Below are 24,899 nucleotides of genomic sequence, written 5' to 3'. Positions count from 1 at the left end.
TTTTTTTTTCTTCTCCACAATTTTTAATTCTGCCTTACAATAGATGCTAACTTAATACATTAAAATTGTAGAATGATGTGCCATATGAAAGGTAAGTGGAGCTAAAAGGTCAGACTGACACTATACACACACAGACCCTCACCATACCTACATACATCATCCCATTTATTTACAACTTTGTTAATTTATTCCACTTCCATTTGTTTCCTACTTTTTTCTCTTTAGAAGTCTGCTCTGAATGTCAGTTTAAACCTGACTCCCTGCTACCAACAGTATAAATATTCACCCAATAGTGCACACTCTAGGCCATCATAATTTTGTAGCATGGTATTTAACCTGCTTAGGATCACGTGATTAAAATCACAAGGGAACTTCAAAATACCTGATGTCCAGGCTAAATCCCAGGCCAACTGAATAAAAAACTTTGAGGGAAGGATCCAGCCATCAGTTGTTAAAGCTCCCAGTTAATTCTAACATAGAGCCACGTGGAGAACCGCAGTTCTAGAACTGACCCAGAATGCAAAGCTGCAACAGTCTTAAGTGAAAGAGGATCGAATCTAGGAATAGCCCCAACGGAAAAGTCCTTGACCATTCTTTTGTAAGTCCCATGAATGAAAAAGAGGTATGTCCCCCAGAAAGGGTGTCAAGGAAATTTAGGAACTGAAGCAACCCAAAATGTTTTGTCCAAGTTGTTAACAACTAGGCCTTTTAAAGGACAGTGGTAAAAATTGAATAATCTTATCCTTGATTGTCTTACCATCCTTATGTTACAAAAAGTCTACATGCTGTAAGTTCATAAAAGTGAATTCCTTTGCAAGACCGAAAATCTCGTGTAGAGTATCTTAATTGCAGTTGCCGATAGGCACTCTTTGCGAACCTGAATGGCAGTCTACTGTCCTAATTAGCTGCTAACACGTTGAAAATGTTTACGCAAAAAACTGCATTAGAAGGTAGGTTGGATGAAATACTTTCAACACAAGAAGTAATTATAAACAGGTGAAGCTAAAATGGCAAACTTGGTGTTGGTTTTCGTAACGTTTTGCACATCCTCAAAGCCAACCCACCTGCCAGGCAGGGAGGTGATATTTAAACCTACTATCGATTCCGGCGAAGGGAGTCGGCCTCGGGGAACGTGGCTTTCAGAAGTCCTGCCGCTTTTGCAGAAACCCGGGCGCTACCTTGCTCCCGCCCGCATCCGCACACCCGCCGCCCTCGTCCTGGGAACACCCAGACACCGCCCTACTACTAACGCCCCCGACTCGCGGGGCGCTCTTCCTTCCAGACTCCATCCCTGGCGCGGAGGCGCCCCGTCCGCTGCAGTCTCCTCGTCCAGCTTAGACAACCCAAGCCCGGCCCATGGGAGGAGGCGGCCGCCGCTCGCCACCCGCCGTCCCCAGCATCCCCGCGTCGCTCCCCACCACCCCTGCCCCGGCGCGTCGGTCAAACCCTCAGCCTCACCCGCGCACGACCTCGCGCGCCCCTTCCTTGCGCACCCTCCCCCGCAACCCGGCCCCGCAACCCGGCCCCGCAGCCTTCGCACCTGTAGTGTTGCCGTCCGCCCAGCTCCGGCGCTCCGTGGCGAGGAGGCACAGGAGGAGCAGCGGCAGCCGCAGCGCCGGCGGCGCCTCCCGGAGCCCCCGCAGGCCGGGTAGGGCGCGCATGGCGCCGGCAGGTCAGCCGCGGTCCTCGCGCACCGCCGTCGGTGGCCGAAGTTTCTGCGCACACTCGCCGGTGGCCCGGTGCCTGCTGCCAGTCCCGGGGGCGGGACACGCGACAAAAGGCAGAGTGGGAGGGGCCCGGCCGCCCTGCCCTCCTCCCCTGAGACGCTCTCCCTGCGCCCGAAGCCGACCCCGGACTGCGCCCCGTCCCCCATCAATTATGGAGCTCGGCGGCCGCAGCGGGCGTGTCCGGATGTGCAGGAGCCACCTCCGCGCCGCATCCTCTCCTGCCTCCTCCCTCCCGGCTCCCGCAGGTCTGGGCGGGAGCTTGCTAAGGACGCGGCAGGTGATGTCTAGCTGGTCTCTGCAGGACAGCTTGAAACTCCTAGTGGGTGTGTGTATATATGTAATCTACAGACTATCCTTTACAGTTAGTTCGTCTGAGGCAAGGTGCACTTATTTACTTTGATGGGACAGATGAGAGGATGGAGAACACTTTTCTGCGCCCCCCACCACTACCCCGCGCCCCCCTCCTGACATCCCTGGGTTTTTAAGGAGATTAATGCTTGCGCAGGTGGAAGGCGCTATCCAGCTGCCCTGCCTCCGGGACGAGTCTTTCTCTGCTCTCCGTACCAAACGCTCACACCTTCCCCACCAGTCTCTGAAGGCTTAGCCGGTTCTCTCTAGATGAAGGTTTCGGAGTCCCAAGGCCCCACAGTGTCTGTTTTTCTTTTCCTATTGTTTGCTTAGCCTAACAGCTTTTAAGGAGCCACCTAGAGGTCAAGACACAAAAACTACCGAAAGTAGATACTGTGTAAATGGCACAAGCCTGTTGACCTTCGTCAGACTGGAGCACTGTTTAAGATAATGCTATCTCCTACCCTGCAAGGCTGTAGCTTGGAATTTTCTGTGCTCCCGACCAACTAAAACTAAAAACTATCAGAGAGGGGAGGAGAAATCTACGTTTTAACGTAAAAGAACAGTTAAGATATGATGATCCTCCAGGGTGTTAAAAAACATTAAAAGATTTTTTTAAAGCAGTTCTCACAAGTCTTGTTCCCAGGTTTGATATTCATAAATTCATTACGTATCAGTGTCACCAAAAAAAAAAAAAAAAAAAAGTGGCTCATTTTGTTAAGCAGCTGCCTTCTGCTCAGATCGTGATCAGGCCCTCCTGGGATAGAGCCCTGCATCAGGTTCTCTGCTTAGCGCGGGAGTCCGCTTCTCCCTCTCCCTCTCTCCCCTCCCCGCCCCACCCCGCTTGTGCTCTCGCTCTCTCTCTCTCTTTTAAATAAATAAAATCTTAAAAAGAAAAAAAGATTGAAAGATCTTGTCAGACACAAACTTTGAAACTGAAGTGCTAAACAAGAGCGATGCTTGCTTCACAGAGGAATGGTTCATTTTTAATTGGTAGGTATTACTAAAATATGCCTGTTTTCCAGTTTAATATTATACAGGGAAAATTATTTAAATTGGTGTTAAGAGAATATGAGTAATAAAATCCATTAAGCATAGTAATACCTAATTAATATTGAATATCTGCCAAATGTCAGGCACTGGGTTCAGAAGAGGTTGCACGTACCGCAAGAAGTATGTACATGCACACACGCGCGCGCGCGCACACACACACGCCCCTACAGAACTATTAATCTATTAACTACAAATCTCAGGAAAGCCTCTTCTCAGTGATCAAATTATGGTTATGATGATTAACCCTTTCTGAACAAAGCCTTATAAGAAATCTTGTAGGACTAACATTTTCCATCATGAACTCTCTTAGGACCTTGACCAGACTTGCTAAACCCATATTGCCTGACGGTTGCTAAATCACACCCCTGTCTTTCTGTCCTGCATCCTGTCTCAGGATTAACTACAATCATTTGTCTATACCTTTGGAGTTTTAACGGTGAACTCTTCTCCAAACAAGCTGAACATTGACTGGCCTTCCTCAGTTGGTCCTATTAGCTCAAATTCACTTTACTTCAAATGAGTTGATCTCATTCAAAGAAAGATCATCTTCTCGGTTGAATCAATGTGTTCATGAATTAGGGAAAAGTGACTTGCCCAAGCTGAGACTAATTCCCACAGTCACTTTCGTTGTTACAGCAAAATAAATTGAGAAAGAAATATAATGCTTGGTTTGCTAAGCATTTTGAGTATCTTTTCCCCATTGTTAACTGTTTTATTTTTAGAGAATTAATGTTTTTGTTCTTATCCCAACTTCACCTCATTTTTTTCAAATGTTCTATATTCTTTAAAACCAGCTTATATGATACCTTCCTTGTATGGCTTTTTCTGACCTTTCTAATCCAAATCGACCGTTCTTTGCATGATGAGTTAAATATGGCCACCAATGCTATCCTCATCATGAGGGGGAAAAAGGGTCCTGTGGTTCCTTTCTTCAAGCTGGGTGGTCTCCCTGACCTCCCTGACCTATCAAATAATGCAACAGTAACATTGTGAGAGTTTCCTGAACCAAGCCACAAGAGCATCCACTTCCTTCCTCCCTGTTCTTACAAGACAGCTGCCAGGAGAGAAGTATGACTACCTTGAGAGCAACATGCTGTGAGAAGCCCAAACCACACAGAGACAACAGTGAGATGATACATGGAGAGGCCAAAGGGAAGCAAGGTACTAGATCTGTGCATCTCAGAGCCTCAGGCAAGGCCAGCCCCCAGCTGAGTAACACACAGTGATCCCAGTTGATACTTCTTGGAGGAGAATTGCCCAGCTGAGCCCTGCCTGAACTCCTGGGCCACACAATTGGGAGAAAACTCTGTTGTTTTAAACCACTAAATTTTACGGTAACTTGTGTCACCACACTAAATGATCCAAACACTGTCCTCTGAACGCATGCTGTCCCTACAGTTAATCTGACAACTAATAATTTATAGCCTTGTGACTTGATCTTCATAGTTGACTTCAAGTTACATTTAAATATTTTATTAGTATTCAGCTTGTTATGTGATTATATCTTCTTTCCCAATTCCATTACAACTCTTTTCAGTATCTCAAAAATAGTTCCACAAGTCTTTGTATTACCTGCAGTATCTTAAAATAAATAGTACTTCTCGTGTGCTCTCTTTTTTACTTATTAGAGAATCACTTAGAAAATACATTTTTTTCATTTTTTCCCCCTAAAACTTGTGTTTGTGGAATAATGCTATAAAATTCTTATTTTTATTTTCTTTTAGGATATAAGCTGTTGTTGAGTGAGAAATGTGTGATAGGGTACTAGAAAGGTGTGAAAATGAGAATGGGAATGTGGATGTGTGTTACCTCTTATGGAAGGCAATATTTAATTTTTTAAAAACTGTTATTGAAGAAAACATTATACCAAACAGTAATAGATGAAAGGACTTGTTTCACTATATCAATGCCAACAAGTCAAAATATCTATCTTTGTCAATCCGACAGTTGAAAACAGCATACATTTACAGTTTAACTTATATTTGTTTTATTGTAAGTTGGGGTGAGCTTTTTTAAGGTGTGAAAATATCATGTCCAAATGTTGTTGCAAACAACAAAATCCAGTCTGGCTAGTTTAAGCAGAAAAATAAGCACTTAAAGTTTATTATGTACTACTTGGGATTGTTGAAAAAACAGACTCAAGGATAAACTTTCAGGAGCACCAGGATTCATGCAGTAAACTCACTAAATATCAATACCATGGATGCCTCCGCCATCAAACAGGAGATGCTGGGGACTCCATACCCTATTGCTTCTACCCCTGAGGCCACCTGCGGGTCAGCAACTGGCCCTTGCAATGCCCACTGCTACCTTCACCAGCCAAATGGAAGTGCTGCTGGGCTCCTCTGCTCCTCGTGGAATCAGTCTCCCTCCCCTGGGAGTGTCCAAGGCCAGAGTGCATGCCCGGCTGCTAGCTTCAAGACAGGCTGAGCGTTTGAGCTCTGACCTCGATGGGAGAAGGCAGGATTCCTAATGTGAAAATCTCCCCAAATATAGAAATGTTTTCAAAATATGACAAGATGCTCTGAATATCCACTCCAGTCCTCCCCACTAGGACAGGCAACATTTCTTCATACTTATTTTTTGAAACAAAAGCAGATGCTCCCCAACTTAATACATGAGGTATTCACTTCAAAACGGACACCCCATTCAACCCAGAAAGAGGCCTGTCTCATTAGAAGGGGAAGCTGGATCCCTGACTTGTACAGATGTCCATTCCAAGGTTCTGGGATGGGAACTAGTAGTATGTTCATTTCACACACGTTTTTGTAAAATGTGCTAAAGTAAACATTTTAACTGGAACTGTTTAATATGACCAAGTATTTCTACTCCAGCTGCTCTTGCAATTCACTTTCCCACGTGTCAGATGGCATGCTGTGAGTGTTTTGGGGATCCTGCTAAGAGGAAGTTGAGTTAAGAACACATTTCATAGGGATTTATTATAATATAGTTTTGAGTTTGGTAGTCCCTTTGGTATAAGGCCAAGTTATTGCTGGTCACCCGATCAGAAATGGCTTAAAAGGCATACAGAATTTTTGCTGTGTGACCCAACCAGCCCTATGACTGAATCGGCTCCCTGGGCATCCCAACTTCAAGGTGAAGAATCGAAGACCAGATCCTGATACACTCTGTGTGGTCACTTGGCACCAGAAGTAAGTCGATAGAGAGGGAGAAGGATCCCATTGCCAGATCAAAGGTGTAATGGACTGAATTATATCTCCCGTACCCACCCAATTCATATATTGAAGCTCTAACCCTTAGTAGCTTAGATTGTAACTGTGTTTGGAGATAAACCTGTAAAGAGGTAATTAAGGGTAAATGAAGTCATATGGGTAGGCATGGGATCTAATATGACCAGACTTGGACCTAATCCAATATTGCACCCTTTTAAGAAGAAGAGGGCACCTGGGTCTTTCAGTTGGTTAAGCATCCAACTCTTGAACTCAGGTTTTGATCTCAAGGTCATGAGTTTAAACCCCATGTTGGAATCCACCCTGGGCATGGACCTTATGCTAAAAAAAAAAAAAAAAAAAAAAGGAAGAGACACCATAGTCAGTAAACACACACACACACACAGAAAAGGCTATGTGAGGACATGAGGACATAAATTGATGGCAGCCCTCTGCAGGCCAAGGAAAGAGACCTCAGGAGAATCCAAACCTACTTCCATCATTTGTCACTGTCTACTTAGTTTTTGGTAATAACTTCTCCCAGTATGCTTTTTGTCTTGTGACTTTATCACCAAAAATTATTTGTTATGTAGTCAAATTAACCAGTATTTTTAAAAAATGGTCCATGTTTTTGTCATACCTAGAAAAGCCTTCATTGTTTTAAGAAAAAAATAAAGTCATCCTAAGTTTTCTTCCAGTCTTTTTCGCTTTCTCTTTTTTATGTTTGCAATTCATGTTAATATAAATGTTAATCTCTACAAATGTAAATTTATTATGTAAATTTATGTAATAATTATGACTTATCTTCTTGTCATCTTCAGCCATCTTTTATTTTAGAATTTTATGTCATGTCTGATTTTTGGCAATAAACTAACCAGTCATTTAAATAAATTGTTCATGGGTGCCTTGGTGGCTCAGTGGGTTAAAACTTCTGCCTTCAGCTCAGGTCATGATCCCAGGTCCCGGGATCGAGCCCCTGGGATCGAGTCGGGTTCTCTGCTCCACAGGGAGCCTGCTTCCTCCTCTCTCTCTCTCTGCCTGTCTCTCTGCCTACTTGTGATCTCTGTCAAATAAATAAATAAAATCTTTAAAAAATAAATTAAATAAATAAATAAATTGTTCATTTATTATTTGTTTAATTTTGCTGACTTTTTCTCACATTTCAAGTTATGTCAGAGAAGTGACAATGTTTAGTTAAGATTATGGGGAGGAGTGGCTAACCAAACACATGAATAAGAAGGGATATTAAATAATCTGAATATGTCCAATAATCTGAATATTTGCCCGATGAAAGTAAAGATTTCATGCTGGACTGTATCTTAAGAGCTCCAGCTCATGTTCACATTTTGGAGTTGAAGCAATTTATAGAAGGCAAAATCAAGATGTCAAAACACTGATCCCTAAAATATTACCTCAACATTTCCAATGTTGGGGGGCAGGTGGTGAGAGAGAACATTTTTCACTATAAATGACTTAAGTTTCGGTTTATATCCGAATGTTTGACTTTATGCACGGAGTTTTATCTCAGAATAGAACCAATATACTATTTCCCATAACATTTTAATTGTTTTGTTATTTTTTTAAAAAGAATTAAAATTAAGTTAGATAAAACTAATTCATCTCTATGACTAGGTATTTGGCCTTTTGTAGTGATCTTGTTTTTCGTTTAACTGTTGCAGAGAAGTCATACTCTATTTTAGGATCAGCAACATGTTAGGTGTTCTATAAATGTCTTTTTGAAGATGGGTGTAATCAATAAGCAGTAACTCTGGGTTTGGCTTCCGATAAAAAGCAGCTTTGTATGCATTCTGGAAGATTAATGGTTGCTCAGGAGAGTTAATAAATATAGGTTTTTGTTTGTTAAGGAACTTTTGACCAAAAGGGAAAGGCAGAAGGTTTAGTTCTTTTCAGTGTAGAAAATAAGCAAAAATGGGTTTGCCTGGGTGGCTCAGTGGGTTAAGCCTCTGCCTTTGGCTCAGGTCATGATCTCAGGGTCCTGGGATTGAGCCTTGCATTGGGCTCTCTGCTCGGTGGGGAGCCTGCTTCCCCCTCTCTCTCTGCCTGCCTCTCTGCCTACTTGTGATTTCTCTCTCTGTCAAATAAATAAATAAAATCTTTTTCTAAAAAAGGAAAATTAGCAAAAATGGAGATAGTATATGAAAAAGAGAAACCTCTGTGTGTGGATGAGACAGGCTTGCTGATTTATACTGGTTAAAAGAATATTTATTTGAAGGCAGTGGTTTTGAGTCACAGCACTACCATTTCATCTTTTTGTGAATTTAGAAACAGTCACCACTCCAAAGTTCGGTTTCCTTTCCTATAAAACAGGGAAATAGTACATATCTGCCAATGTTGTAAAGAAAAAATGTTTTGGCACTATTGCAAACTATAAAACAAAATATGTGGATGTTTGTTGTAATGATTTTGTTGTTATTACCACTATTGTTATAGATTGCACAATAGTGGTATTTTTTTTTCTTGAGGTAATTTTGTGCAAAATGCATCCAATTTGGAGCTGTGCCTTGTGCACTGGAGCTTGGAATAAATGCTACCAAGTCATTGTAATGGATTAAGGAACAGATTTTATTGGCAAAACATATAATGGATGTGATCACCAGAAAGAAAGGCAGAAGTTGGCCAACACCTCCCCTTATATCCCACAATACCACGAAGAGGCTTGCTAACACCAGAGTACTCTACTGGACATACAATGCAGGTTTAGCACTCAGGGGAAGGACCCTATTCCACTGTGCATAAAGAGGAGCCACTTTGATAGATTTCGTAGCCAAGACATACAGAAGTGGTAGAGAAATAGCTTCCAACATACTGTGACCTTGGTGCCCATGCAAAGCTAGATTTAGGCACAGTTACTTTTGGAGGGAGAGGAAGGAAGGGTAAAAAACAGTGTTAGAATAAAGAGAATTGTGTGGAAGTTTAATTTAGAAACAGATCCCTGAACCCCCACCTGAATTGTATGTTGTTGGGCAAAGGCCCTTCTCCCACTCTCAGAGGAAACAGAAGAGAGGAAAACTAAGGGTCTTCAGTCTTGGATCTGCAGACTTGAAGGTGTGAGTACTCAGGACTGGACACCTAATTTGTGAGGCTCAGAGCAAAACTAAAACGCATATTCATTGTTCAAAAATTACTAATGTTAAGATGACTCCATAGAAAATTAAACCATGTATCCAGCCTTGATTAGGATAGGACTCAGCGTGACTGTAGAAGTTTGTTCTGTCTCTGCAGAGCTACTGCATGGGTACTTCACTGAAAATAGGAAGATCAGTGTCTTCACACACACTGAATGCTGGATGCTAAGAACCTTTTTATTCTTTCCTTTTTTTTTTTTTAAATTTAACTATACCTGACACACAATGTTACATTAGTTTCAGAACTCTATGTACTATGTACTATGTCACAACTCTATGTACTGTGTTATGCTCACAAGTGGAGCTACCATCAGTCACCATAAGACTATTATAATACATGGACTATATTCCTTATGCTGTAACTTTCATTTCCATGACTTATTCAATCCATAACTGGAAGCCTGTATCTTTTTACTAATTGGCTATTACCTTTACTCTCCAGATAGGGGATTAAAAGAAGACTTTCAGGTGTATGTGACCAGCCCAAGGGTCCCCAAAATATTTAAGATGATCTTCAAATGAATCTCAAAGTCAGAAAGTCCCATATATTTCCTCTGAATGATTAAAATAAACTTTTAATCCCTATAGTCTTGAACAAGAATAAATAAAAAAAGATCACCAAACACCCAAGAAAAAGATTTAATACGGAAACAGAAACCAAGACAGAAGAAACTTACTAGTAAAAATTATATAAAGACAAGAAATTTCAGTAGAAAATTATCATAAAAATCCTCAGATTAAGAAATGATATTCCATCTATGAAAAAAGAACAAGCTATTATGAGAAAGAACATTTGGGGGGAAAATTAGATTTTAAAACATGATGAAAAAAAATAAAAAGGTTTGGGAAAATAAAGTTGAGGAAAACCTCACAGAAAATAAAGCAGAAGGACGGAGAGGGCTGTTAAGAAGAGAAAAAAGGTAATATTGTATAATTAGTCCAGGAGGCCCAATATCCAAATAATAGAAAGAACAAAGAAAATTGAGGAAATCAACAATATTTCATTGTTAATTCAAAAATTAACTAAATCTGAAGGAAATGCAGGCTGAAGGTTTCCACCAAATTCCCAGTAGATTGAAAATAGACTCACATCAAGGATGTCACTGTGAAATTTCAGAACTGTGGATAAGAAGAAATCATATTGGTTCCCTAGAAGGGGATATGGAACTGGTCAACAAATAGAGTAGCTCTGGTATTCTTAATAGAAGAGAAATTCCTCCAAAATTCTGCAGGGAAATGTTTCCAACCTAGAGTTACAGGCCCTGTTGAAATGTCAACTAAATATGAGTACAAAATAAAAACATGTTAAAGTATGAACTATCTCAAAAAATGTATCTCCCATCCATGCTTGTTTTCAGCAAGCTACTGAAGAAAGTCCTCCTCAAAATCAAGAGAGTAAATCAAATTAAAGGGGGAAATATGGGGACAGGAAAGAAGATCCTAGGATGAGAAACAATTACAAAAAATATCTCAGAATCACCAAAACGCTGAAGAGTAGTAATGAAAGTATGATTAATACTTTACTTTAATTAGAAATCCTACAGTAGGGGCCCCTGGGTGGCTCAGTGGGTTAAAGCCTCTGCCTTCAGCTCAGGTCATGGTCCCAGGGAGGGTCCTGGGATCAAGCACCATATCGGGTTCTCTGCTTGGAAAGGAGCCTGCTTCCTCCTCTCTCCCTGCCTGCCTGTCTGCCTACTTGTGATCTTTGTCTGTCAAATAAATAAAATAAAATCTTTAAAAAAAAGAAAGAAATCCTACAGTATTCTTTTGTTAAATATAATTTTTGTTGGTTGCTCTTTCTAGATGGAATCTTTTCTTTGGGTGTTGGGTGATCTTTAGTTGTTTATTCTTGTTCAAGATTGTGGGAATGAAAAGTTTATTTTAATCACTCTGAACACATAACATGGGACTTTGCTGACTTTCAACTTCATTTGAGGAGTATTTTTTTTTTAAGATTTTATTTTTAAGCAATTTTTACACCCAACCTGGGGCTACAACCTACAACACAAGATTAAGAGTCACACACTCCACTGACTGAGCTAGCCAGGCACCCCCACTTGAAGATTATCTTAAATGTTTTTGGGGAACCTTGGGCTGGTCATATACTCCTGAACATATAATTTTTGGTAGACACACATAATTATACAAAGGAACTTTGTTTTATTTCTAGTTTACCAAATGTTTTTGTACTTAACAGATTCTTTTGAATCAATCACTCATGATCAATTACTTTTAAGAGTAGAATTTAAATAGAAATTGCATCTAATTTATAGATTAATTTGGGGAGGATTGACATCTTTGTAATGTTGAGTCCTCTCTATTTTGTTATCATCATTTTACTGAGTCTTGAGAAATTTTAAATTTTCCTTCTTTTAAGTTTTACATGATTTTAGGTAAATATACTCATAAAGGGGCACCTGGGTGGCTCAGTCAGTTAAACGAACAACTTCTGATTTCGGCTCTGGTCATGATCCTGGGATGGAGCCCCACGGTCCAGGTGCCATGCTCAGTGGGGATTCTGTTTTGAGATTCTCTCCCTCTCCCTCTGCCCCTTCCCCCACTCACACTAGCTCTCTCTCTCTCAAATGAATAAATAAATCATTAAAATATATTCATATTCATGAGTATATAATTCATAGCATTTTTTGTTTTTGTTTTTGTTAAAAGTATTTTAAAATAGGGGGCGCCTGGGCGGCTCAGTGGGTTAAGCCTCTGCCTTCAGCTCAGGTCGTGATCTCGGGGTCCTGGGATCAAACCCTGCATTGGGCTCTCTCTGCGGGGAGCCTTCTTCCCCCTTCCCCTCTGCCTGCCTCTCTGCCTACTTGTGATCTCTCTCTCTCTCTCTGTCAAGTAAATAAATAAATAAAATCTTTAAAAATGTATTTTAAAATAAATGCTTGTATATTGTTATTTCTATAAATTTAAAAAAAGTGGGCTCCCCACTCTCTATCATTCCCCATCCTTGTGTTCTCATTCTGTCCTCCAGGTTTCTCAGAGAGCAAGCACAAAGCCCCAAGACCACACTTGATACCTTCAGCCACTCTGTGCATGCCAGAGCATCCCCCCCTTCCATGCACCCTTACTGTCCCCAGCATGGCCTCTTGTCTCCTCCATTATGCTGCTGCTGTTGAGCAACCTGAGGCTATTGGGAGCTGGCCCCAGCCTCACCCTGGCCCCAGAGCTGTTGCTAGGCCCCTGGCAGGCTCCCTGGCTGCTGACCCACGCCCTGGGCTACGTGGCCTGCTCCTGAGTCCGCTGCTCCTGCCCACACTGGGTCAATGCCAAGAGGGCAACTGGGCACATGGCAGCTCCTGCATGCCTCTGCACTGCTCCCCTTGGCTGCTGGGCTAATAGGTGTGCTGCTGACAGGTCTCGGGGTGTCCAGTGCCGCTGCTGGCTACACCTCCATGCCTGTCCAGCTGGCCATGCTGGCAGAGCGGAGTTACCCCTTAGACTTCCCCAGGGGTTCCTATCACTGTGGCTGCTGCTATAGCTGCTGCTGGCCTTACACCGCTGCTCAGCTCGAGCCACCCTACCTGTAGCTATTCTGCAGCCTAACTGGGGCCTGGCTTATGCAGCTGGGACCTTCCAGTGGCTGGAGCTCTCTCACTGAAGCCATAAGCGCTGCAGGAGGGCGTCTGGTGCAGGGCCCAGGCAGGGCACAGACCACTCCGATGCCTTCCTACCCCAAGCGGCCTGGCTGAGCTGCCTGCCTAGTCCCCATCCAGTTGGAGGGAGGCCTCGTGCCCCTGGATTTCCTTACACAGCCTCCTGTCCCACAGTGAAGGCTCAGCCCAGCTCCTGCCAGGCCTGGGGCCTGTGTAGCAGATCTGGGAGGGCTCCTGAGAGGGGAGCCCAGCCTGGGCTTAGCCCAGCTTCTCCCCAGCGACTCCACTGTGGGCAGCCTGAGAGGAAGAGCTGCTGCAGGAGGGGATCCAGGCCTCACTCATGAGGGGCCCGCACAGTGTCCTGAGAGCCCATGATGGCTGCCTAAGTCCAGCCTCCTCTCTGCGGCTGCAGCAGCTGGAGCACATGGGTTCCCCACAGAGCAGGCAGTGGTGGCTTCAACAGCCACGGGACGCATGGAGGGTGCTGTGTGTCACTGCTGGCTGGGGGCGTGGGGGGCGAGGTGGGCACTGAGGTCCTGGTGACTCAGGGGAGGGATTGCCTGCCCACCCCCAAGGGCCCTGGTCCTCTGCAGCACAGGCAGACCCTCAGGTGACCACAGGCTTGGCTTGTGGGTGGGTAGCCTACCCAAGCCTCAGCTCTGTCTGCAGAGAGTCACAGTGTGATACAGGAGAGCCCCCCCATCCACACCGCACCCCACCCACCCCACCCTGGCACTGCCTAGAATAAATACCAGTTTGCTTTCCAAAAAAAAAAAAAAAGTATTATCATATATATTATCTTCTAAATGGTCACCTTACTAAATTGTTTTGTTCATTTTAATAGTTTTTTTAAATTGAATTTCCAGGATTTTCTATGGAGAAAATCACACAAATTGTAACTAATGGTGATTCGTTTGTTTGTTTGTTTCTCCCGTTCTGATATTTATTTCTCTTATTTAAGTTCTTGTTTTATCACATTTGGCCCCACATTTTCATGTAATAATCATGGTACTTAATTTGAAACAACAGAATAAACCAGACTCTGGTAAATTTTGGCAAAACAAAACAATAAAAATAGCTCAAGGAAAACTGGAGAGCTATATTTGGAAAATAAGTGTGATATTAGTAGAGGAAAAGACAAATAATTCAGTGAAGAATAGAGAGACAAAAGGAGACACTCCTGTACATGAGAATATACATAACGTTTCATAATAGTGAGGAAGAGAAAGATAATTCAATAAATTAGAGGCTAATGTGTTATCCACTTTGATAGATTTATTTAGATTCTTATCACACACATCATACAAACTGATAAATTCCAAATTCATGAGAGTTCTAAAGATAAAACTATAAAATTATGTAAAAGCTATAGGATTTACAAATTATTTTAGGGATAGAAAAGAATATTAGAAATACAGAAAAAGGGGCGCCTGGGTGGCTCAGTGGGTTAAAGCCTCTGCCTTCGGCTCAGGTCATGATCTCAGGGTCCTGGGATCAAGCCCCACATGGGGCTCTCTGCTCCACGGGAAGCCTGCTTCCTCCTCTCTCTCTGCCTGCCTCTCTGTCTGCTTGTGATCTCTGTCTGTCAAATAAATAAATAAAAATCTTTAAAAAAAAAAAGAAATACAGAAAAAGACTGATATTTTTGACTACATAACAAATTAAAGAAAATTTGTACATGATGAAAGACACCACAAAAAAAAAAAATACAGATTAGGAGAAAATATGTACAGTGTGTCATCTATAAAGAGTTAATATCCCTAATATTAAAAAAGCACCAATATGTTGGGAAAATTGGAGAGCCACATGCAGAACAATGAACCAGGACCATTTCCTTACATGATACACGAAAATAGACTCAAAATAGATAAAAGACCTAAATGTGAGACAGGAATCAATCAAAATCCTAGAGAACACAGGCAGTAACCTCTGTGACCTTGGCCATAGCAATTTCTTGCTAGACATGTCTACAAAGGCAAGGGAAACAAAGGCAAAAATGTACTATTGGGACTTCATCAAGATAAAAGGCTTTTGCACAGCCAAGGAAGCAGTCGACAAAGCCAAAAGACAACAGACAGACTGGGAGAAGATATTTGCAAGTGACATATCAGATAAGGAGTTAATATCCAAATTCTACTAAGAGCTTATGAAACTCAACACCCACAGAATAAATAATCCAATCAAGAAATGGGCAGAAGACTTGAACAGAGTACAAAATCATCAGTACAAATGATAAAGACTTCACTTTAAAATAAAGTGGCATGGGATACATTTGGGGCAAAATTAAATGGATTAAGATTCGTCCTAAAGATCTGAGTAAGAAAGAATTCATTGCACTTTCTCAGCTCTCTTTGTGAGTATCGAAATAACCAAGATCTCAGTTCATAGCTTCTGCAATGAATTTCTGGAAGGATCAGAAATAAAAAGGACAGAAAGAACCATCAGCAAAGTCAATGGCACAGACGCAGCCTGAAAAGCAAGTTCATTCAGATCAGGGCGCCCTTGGAGGACCCAAGTGTACAACAAGCTCTTCAGAGTCTCAGCATCTTCCAGACCTTTGAGGGGACAAACTACATTCTCCATCTGTTTGTAGCCCAGCCAGGCTTCTTAGCCGAAAGAGAAGAGCTCTGTTGTCTTGGGATGCTTTGAAAAAATATTTTAGAAATGCTGGTCCCTTTGTTGTTGAAGCAAAGAAACAGGGCAGGCCCGAATAATGGCGTGAGTCTGAATGAACGTGCCCCAGCATGCTGGCAAAGAGGATCTAGAAAGTTTTGCCACCATCGTGGAATCAGGTAGGATGGCCAAAACGCTGGCTGCAACACCTGAAAGACAGTGTCGCTGATCTCTATGCCATGGTGCTATCCTCTCCAGCGCTTCCATAAACTCGGCAGAGATAGCTCCGTAATTTGCAGGACCCAGTGCAGAATGGAAGTGTGAGGTCCCTGTTCAACAAGCAGGAAGAAGTTACAAGTACTAAACTATAAAGCTTTTTACCTTTCTTCTGTGGTCTCGCTCTTGACTTCTGCCTTTTTCATTTGTTCTGTAATGTTCTAAGTAGAGAAAAATAAAACGTTAAGTATTATAAAGAATTTTACCATTCATCTTTATATTGTTCAATACCAGATTAGATGCAAATATAAGAATGTATAATTCATATGCAGAGTCACTGAAATTACACAACTCATATGCCATAGGTTATACATACATGTTTTTGGTTCTTACAAAGTAAGTGAAAATGTTGCATAAAAGTAATTCTGCTGTTTTTATTTTGCTCTTGGCACATGCACATTCCACCAACACCCTACCTTCAACTTATTGATGAGCAAGGAAGAAATGAAAGGGAAAAGACCTAAGGGTTACCCTTTCTTCCTTCATGTCATTTTCAGTGTAAGTGCCGATGAGGATGGATAGTTTACATGTATTGATTCCAAAGGTGATGCATTCTTTCATCCAGCATTTATTAATGGAGATTATTTGATAGTAATCTATCAAATTTAAGAGATTACAATGTACATATAATAAATACATATTATATCTCAGTATTTGTTTTCCTGAATACCTGAATCAAGAGATCTTAAAGAAACATATTAAGTTATCCTTAAGAGTTACTCATAAATTGAGTTAAATATACTGATGAATGATTCAGTCACATATATGAAAGTGAGTACTAAAAAAACACAGATATTTTGGGTATACATGTAGACCTTTGCAGGCACATGCACACATATGCACGTGTGCATACCCACACTTGCATACACACACACACACACACACACACACACTCTCTCTCTCATGTATTTATTCAACTTTTCCTCCAAACTGAAAATGAATACATTGTGAGAGACTAAATTCCTCATAGGCTGGCAGGGCAAAAATTCATCTTCAGTTTACAATTATTATGCGTACTATCTATAAAAAATATTGTCGTTTCTTTACAAAATATTTTGTTTTCAGTAAAGATTAAGTAACATAACAAAACTTCAGAAACTATAAAGATAACATAATTAAAGTTAAGAAAACACCTTACTTTCAAATGTTATCAGGAATTGTTCTATGAATATATAGCAAAAAAAATTTTTAATTAGCCCATATCTCTATTTATTTATTTTAAAGATTTTATTTTTTTTAAGTCATCTCTCTACCCAACATGGGGCTCGAACACACAACCCCAAAATCCAGAGTCGCATGCTTCACCAATTGAGCCAGCCAGGCACCCCAGCCCTAGCTCACTTTAAAAGCAATAGTATTTGGCAGTTTCTGGAGAGCTTTCAAATAACTGATTATGCCCACTGGTGACCCCTACCTGTTTCCTATTTCAACAAAGCCTTTGTCTTTGAAGTGGAGTATGTGAGATCAGATACTGCTCCTCAAGGAACTGAAATTCTAGACACCTGCCCTTCAGTTTCACTTCTCTGTAATCCACTCAAGTTTATAAAAAGGAAGAGAGGGTAGCATCTACACACAAAGGAAGAGAAGAGTGGGAGAGAAGATAAACCCTCACGAGTTTATTACTAAAGAATGTCCTAGGTGGAATTCACTTTCCTCCATGATGTCAGCTCTTCCACTAACTGTGTACACATTTCCAGAAAGGAGTACTAGCCTGGTTAGCCTCTTTGCACTCACGGTTACTATGTCCTTGACACCAAGAGCCAAATGTTTTTCTAAAATTTGAATTTCATCAACATTATACTATTTTACAGTGATTTCATGCTATTGGAACTCAGCTTTTAGTATTGCTTCTTGTTTTCTATATAACATCTTCTATTGGTCTGAATTATAATTAATCATATAAAACACTTTTAAAATATTTTGCCTCTTTTGTTTGTCGGAAAGAATATTCAGAGATTCTTAGTTAGCAAAACAGTAGTGCCCTCTTGGAATGGAAGGGCATGACATGTTCTTAACACAACTTCATTTTAAATCTCTCTCTCTCTCACACACACACACACACACACATCTATATAATTAAATGTAGATATCTAAAGATATATACACACTTATATAGGTATGTATATAACCTATATATTCATATATATTATTTCAAACTCATATATATGACAAAATTTTCGGTTTAAGTATCCCCAAGAATGTGATTGGAAAAGTCAGAAATATTTGACTGAAAGTACAAATTCTTCATGCAAAGCAAAATGTAAGGTGTATTACTCTTTAAAATATGAAGCTATATATACAACTTAAAAGTTAACAGAACTTTTTAGGCTGTGAACTGACTAGTGTTGTTAAAATAGCAACATAATCCTGTCACATGACTGTTCCATTTAACTCTAATTTTCCCAGTCTAGAGTGGAAGCTGAGCTTATTTCAATCCCTCTCATTCTCAAATCAAACTATATACTAAAAAAAAGCCCCCCAAAATGTGCTATAGTTTGAAATCTGCATGTTAGTGGAGCAGTGGCTGATTGGTAGAAATACTTTACTGGAAAATAATTTTAAACAACTGAAAATAAAGGTGTCTCAAAATATAACCAAAGCAGGAAAGTACAATTTTAACAGTGTCACCAATTATGGTTAGTTTGATTTAAAAATCAAGACTCTAGGTGTACAGTGTTCTCCTCTAATACTTCCAAATTGGATTCAAGTCAGCATTGACTTGGAAATTCTCTATGACTCCAGATTTTGTGAAGTTATTTTCCTTAGGCTTTTTCTATCTTTATACTTTTGTGATGGAATGATTTGGAACATTCCAGGTGATTCTAGTGAGAATAAGCTTCATGAACATGAACTTCCAATTTTCAGGGTTTTTTTTCCCCCCACTTTGGAGAGATTCTTTCTGCCATTACCACCCATAATTTCCAGTCTCCATAATTTGTTTTTTTCTTACAAGCAACGCTTGTTAAATACTTCTTTCATGTATACCATTGAATTTCTAAGCCTATAATCTAATTAATACAGAAGAGAAATTTAATAAATAGAAATATAATTTGGAAGGTCTTACTGCCTCAAAATTGTTCTAATTTCAAATAACACCATTGAGGAACTCTGAAATTAAGATGTCAACATCTGTTCAGGGAAATGGTCAGTTTGTTGAACATGGGTCAACTCAGAAAATTTACTGGTGTTTGATTTACAGGTGAATCAAGGGGAGAGCAGTAAAATGTGATCCAGAGACAGAACGAGAACAGACATTTGCTGATGCAGTTCCAATGGTAGGCGTCACTAATATCCTAATAGTAGATCACTGGCTTACACTAGACTCATAGATGATTTTTTGTGGTTATGTGTTCATTTCTTTGTCAACAATGACCTTATCCCTTAGATGATTGCTCTCAAACCTAGTTGTACATCACCATTAATTCTGGAAATGTCTCCAAGTTCAGTTTTATAATATCATCCAATTCAGTCCACTGAATCAGAATCTTTGGGAGGAAAACCTATACATCTTTTCCTTCTGCCCATCCCTCTCTTCCTTTCTCCCTCCATTTTCCACTTTCCCCCCCTTCTTTCCTTCCTCTCTTCCCCTCCCTCCCTTAGGTATATTATAGGAAAAAAAAATCCATTGGTGCAAGATAGAAGAGAGAAACAAAGAAATAATAAAAAAGAAGAAATCAGTGTCAAAAAATCCTTACTTAAGTAAACAAAAGCAAATAATCAAATAGCTCTGAGTTTCTTTTTCAAGTGAAAAAATGACAGTTTATCCAACTCATTTAAAAGTTATACAAAACTACTCAAAACCAAATGTAAGACCAGAAGAGGCAGCCCCCATTTTATCCTTTTTAAAATAAAGACATTTCTTTCAAGATTCAGTGGTCCCCACTTCCATTTTCCTGTAATATGTTATTGAAACTCTTGGAGATGCTTCAGTTGAAGGCCCAGTCAGATCATTGGCTTATCTGCCTATTTATGTTTCTAGAATATGAATTCCCTAAAGGAAATTTAACAGTATCAAGCTTGTCCCTAATTTTCTTCAATTTACCCCATCCCTTAATTGCTTCCATTGCCTAAAACATCTTTTCCCACCTTATTCATTTCTTGAATTCCTATTTATCCTTCTAAATGAAACTGGTACATTCAGCAGATAATTTAATTACCGAGAGACTATTTAGTACCAAGAATTGTGATTTGCACAGAAAATACAAATGGAATTAGGCTTTGTCCCTTCATCAAAGATATTACTGTCTAGCTGTTGAGAGCGATAAGTAAATAAACAATTACAGCAAGTGTGATAAGAATGATATTAAGAACACTTTGCTAATACAACAAAGTAACATATAACTAGAAGGCCATACTAAGGTGAAACTAATAGTAATGTGTGTCTGCAATCTGTTTTTGAACCTCTCCTCTTCATATATTTTTTTAAAGATTTTATTTATTTATTTGACAGAGATCACAAGTAGGCAGAGAGGCAGGCAGAGAGAGAGGGGGAAGCAGGCTCCCCGCCAAGCAGAGAGCCCGATGCGGGGCTGGATCCCAGGACCCTGAGATCATGACCTGAGCTGAAGGCAGAGGCTTAACCCACTGAGCCACCCAGGCACCCCTGCTCTTAATATTTTTATCATTTGAATGGAAACATAGGAAATATTCCCTTGAGGACTTGAGGGAAAGTAACAGAGCAGGTGGGAGATCTAATATGCTAGAGAGCTGAACCAAGATCCAAATGAATGTCAACAATCTACGTTGATGGTCTAAAATCAATGTAATCAAATCAAACAAGGGAAACATACAGTATGGGATGGAAGACGCCTATCTAGATAATACTTTTTAACAAAAGATACACAACTTTAAGAAAATAATTTTTATACGTCATCACGGTCATATGGCTGTCTAATATGATGCCTTTATTTAAAGTTCAAAAATGTACAAAATCAAATAACATATACATTAGAATGTTAAGAAAAGAAAAGGAATGATAAGCATAAAATTCAGACTAGTGGTTACCTGAAAGAGTGGGGGCATGTGGAACAATGCAAATGCAGCATCTTTGGGAGCAAAAGGGCACCAGGGTCAAGTGGATCAGTAATGTCTTGCTTCATACATCGGTATGTCAGTGCGTGCGTGTGTCTGTGTATGAATTATTTCAAAATTAAATTTGAATATAATAAAAACTTTGGGGTGCCTAGGTGGCTCTGTTGGTTAAGCATCCAGCTCTTGGTTTTGGCTCAGGTCATGATCTCAGCGTTGTGAGCTCGAGCCGGGCATTAAGCCACACACTCCCGTGGGGAGTCTGCTTGAAGATTCTCTCTCTCTCTCTCTCTGCCCCTCCCCAATCTCTATAAATAAATAAGTAAACAAACAAACAATTTTGAAAAGAAAATAATAACAACTTACATATATAGTAATTGTATCCATTCAACTAGAAAAGCAGACTCACTAGGAGGCAAACGTATATCATTTGCTACAGAGAATCGGGCAGCCATGGGAACCAGTTAAGCACCTCGGGCAAGGTGATTGTGGCTGCTTCTAACGCTGAAGCGTGGAATGCACGAGGCAGGCAGTTAGGAAGGGAAGTTGGATGTAAAGTGGAGGAGACCAAGGCACAGTTGGAACCCGTAAGCCCAAGCCAGAACCCGGAAAGGACAGACTGAAACCATGTTAGAGTTTTTGCCTTGGATCTTGTTGACAAGGGTGTCCTGCAAAATCTCCAGGGTCCTCCATCCCAGAGCTAACAAATGCACCTGACTCAGGAGTAAAAGAAGTTGAACTCGGATCCAGGGCAAACCAGAACTGCTGCAGACCAGATGCTACTTCACCCCAAGAAGGGGATTTAGCAGATCGGAAAGTGTGCGTGAGCTGTGAAAGAGGGGTTACTGCCCCTCGGCCTTTCCAGTCTCCCAAGTATCTCCCCTGTGGTCCATCCTAGCATACAAGACAGGGAATGGAAAATGTAGCTCTGCATAGCCGAAACAGTAATGACAAACTGTTGACATACCAGGCTGTTGTAAAAGAACGCCTATCATCCGTTAACTGGATTTGGCCCACAATGTCTACGTTCAGTTCTGAGCATTCCATTTTAAGAGGGCCTTGGAGAAAGTGAAATGTGATCTGAAGATTTACTCATAATATCTAGATAAGGAAGGTTCTGATGATTCTTAAGGTGTTTATTTATTTATTTGAGGGAGAGAGTGAGAGAGAGAGAGAGAGAGAGAACACGAGAGGGGGAGGGGTCAGAGAGAGATGCAGACTCCCTGCTGAATGGGGAGCTGCATGTGGGACTCAATCCTAGGACTCTGGGATCAGTACCTGAGCTGAAAGCTTAACCGAGCAAGCCATGCAGGCATCCCGATTCTTAAGATTTTTAAGGACCTCTCATGTGGAAGAGGTAATAAGTCTTTTTCGGTATGCTATAGAGAATCACAATTAAAATGTCACAGGAAGGTAGACTTTTGCTTCAATTAAAAAGGTAAAAATCCCTTTAGCCCGCAAGCTCTACAAAGGCAGGAAATTGTGTGTGTGTGTGTGTGTGCTTTCAACTTCCAATGCTCAGTATGTATTTGAATATGTATAAAGTAATAAAAAATGTTTCTTGGATTAGCCAATTAATTAATGGACAACTGGGACAGTTTTCTAACAAATAAAATAGAACTAGCTAACTGTGAAATAGACCATGCACATATTACATAATTCCATTTTATCACAGCAGAGTAAACACACCATCTCTTCATAAGCATATGTTCTTTCAAGGTTGTAAAAATCAGATAACGGGAAAGTTTAAAAACATAAGCAATCTCCATAAAAGAGTCATGAAATCTCAGATCTTGGAGAAATTACAGTGTAGTAAAATCATAAAAATAGTGCAATGACTAAAAATATTTTATACTTCCATGGGCAGCTCGAATGTGCCTACTGAATTATAAAACTAGGTGGAGGGTAAATAAAGGTTTCCATTTTCTCTGGTAAGAAGGTCTGTTAGTTCCACATGCAATAATAGACAAAAATGTGATTTTGTTTTTCATTTACTTTCAGTGACTTGGAAGTTACCAGTCATTTGAATGTGACTAATTCTACCTCACAGATAAAAACACCAAGGAGACAGAACAGTGATCACTTGGGGATGTTTATGGTTTTATGTGTAGGTAACTGGCATCTATCTATCTATCTCTATGCATGTATATATATTCACCAATATTTCCACCACAGGAAGCTTGTGTCCTTCACAGGGACCTATAGATACAATAAGAATACCAATCATTTTTCTTTAAAACTCAAGGATTTCAAAATGTTTTGCATTGTTTTATGAATTAGTCCCTTACCTTTTTTTTTCTACTTTCGGTTTTGTAAGGGAAGGGGAAAATTCCTTTTATCCTTCAACATTCTTTCCGCTGGTTTAGTAATTAGATTGACCTGAGACAGATTAGCAGGAGAAAAAGTTTTACTATGTATGCACAGAGGTCCGATGACGAAACTGACACCCAAAGAATTAACCACGGCAGGCAGTTTTTAAACATTTTAGACAAGGAGACAATGAATTTAGGAGGACTTGACAGAATAAAGGAAAACAGCGTGGGAGTTTTCTCTAGTAAGAAATTCCAAGTTGAATTTGGACTGAGGTAGTAGATTAGTAAAAAGTAACAAAGTTTGTTTCTACAGCTTTCTCTGCTTTTAACTCCCTACCTTTGGTGATAAGGATATCATTTTCCTGCTTAATACATGAAGGGTGCCTTTCATATGAGAGATTCATTTCCTGATTTCTGTGGGGCAGAGGAGGGCCTGAATGTCCTTGCACTGGCTATTTCCCAAGTAGTTTGTATTCAAAATAATCAATAGGCTGTTCTGATACATTTGGGGACAGCCTACCTTGGGCCCCTACAGTTTTATGTTGTTAATTTTTGTAATTCAGATGTCATTATATTGACTTAGAAATTGCACTGTAGAAAGGACATCTCCACTGAATGTCTACCATGCTCTCCGGCTTTCCACAGCCATACAAACTACCTTGTTCTTGGCTCATAATCCAAGGGCTCTTCTGCCCAGTACTTCAAACATAAATTTTTAAATTAAAATACGTGACCAAAATTCCTCTTCAAAGTATTTCCTCAACAGTAATTTCCAAAGTAAATTAGTAATATTCTACATATTTATGAACATTCATAGAAATGTGAATTTAATGCACATTAGAAACAAAGTTCTCCTTCTAGAACTTTCCATATCCCTCATTTCAAACTGTTGTGTTTTTCTTATTATCTTTATAACTTAAGTTGTCAGAAATTGAGTAAATTTTACTCTGAAACATATTGTCACTACACACAAGACCTTCTCTGGATTTGTATTTACTTATCCCTTTTATCCCTGGGTCCTGCCTCCACCATATTTCCCAGCTCACTGCCTAGGTACTTCGCTGGATATCTGTTCCTAAATACATATGTAACTCTTGAAGGGTAGCAGAACATGCCACTCCTAAATATGCTGCTTTAACATAAGGATTATTTGAGCTGAAGGTAAGTTGAGAAGAAGCAGATATAAGAAACGTTTTCCACCTTCCCTCTCTTTGCCTAAAAACTGGACATCAACTTATAAAGGTGTCCCTTCGCCCTCTCTACCAGGAAGAGAAGATGTGAATCACAGAGGACAACTCCAAAGCCTTATTAGCCTGAAGACAGCACCAGAGGGATCTACATCACAAACCTTGCCACAACCAAGTCTTACCTACTATTAGTTTCCCCAAAGATTAGCCTTCCCGCATTTGGTGCGCAGAAGCTCAAGGTCCTTATCTTTTGTCTTGTTGCTTCTTTAACAACGTACTGGCTTTTTTGTTAAGAGGCTATGTAAATTCAACTTCTAACCACCTCTTTCAAGTCACTCCTCACTGGGAGTTCCTGTAATTATGCACAATGCACAGGTTACTAAACCTCTGTCTACTTTCTTCTTGTGAGTCTGTCTTTTGTTAGTCTAATG

General features: G+C 40.4%; 1 protein-coding gene and 1 pseudogene across 2 annotated transcripts in view; one reads left to right on the top strand and one right to left on the bottom strand.

Moving 5' to 3' along the window:
* The window catches only part of EMB (embigin), a 45,896-nt gene extending 43,997 nt beyond the window's left edge, over positions 1 to 1,899 (bottom strand). The window contains exon 1 of the mRNA XM_080804966.1: positions 1,541 to 1,899. Within this exon, the coding sequence (XP_080661092.1) occupies positions 1,541 to 1,661 (121 nt within the window). The 5' untranslated portion in view covers positions 1,662 to 1,899. The remainder of the gene's footprint in view (positions 1 to 1,540) is intronic.
* Positions 1,660 to 13,666, top strand: LOC308343356 (rhomboid domain-containing protein 3-like; annotated as a pseudogene). Its single transcript has 2 exons — positions 1,660 to 2,046; positions 12,500 to 13,666. The product of its transcript is annotated as a rhomboid domain-containing protein 3-like (transcript).
* Positions 13,667 to 24,899: the final 11,233 nt, after the last annotated feature.

The sequence above is a fragment of the Martes martes genome (assembly GCF_963455335.1).
Source record: "Martes martes genome assembly, chromosome: 5".
Lineage (NCBI taxonomy): Eukaryota > Metazoa > Chordata > Mammalia > Carnivora > Mustelidae > Martes > Martes martes.
The sequence above is the reverse complement of the archived record's forward strand: the minus strand, read 5'-3'. Positions and strand labels throughout refer to the sequence as shown.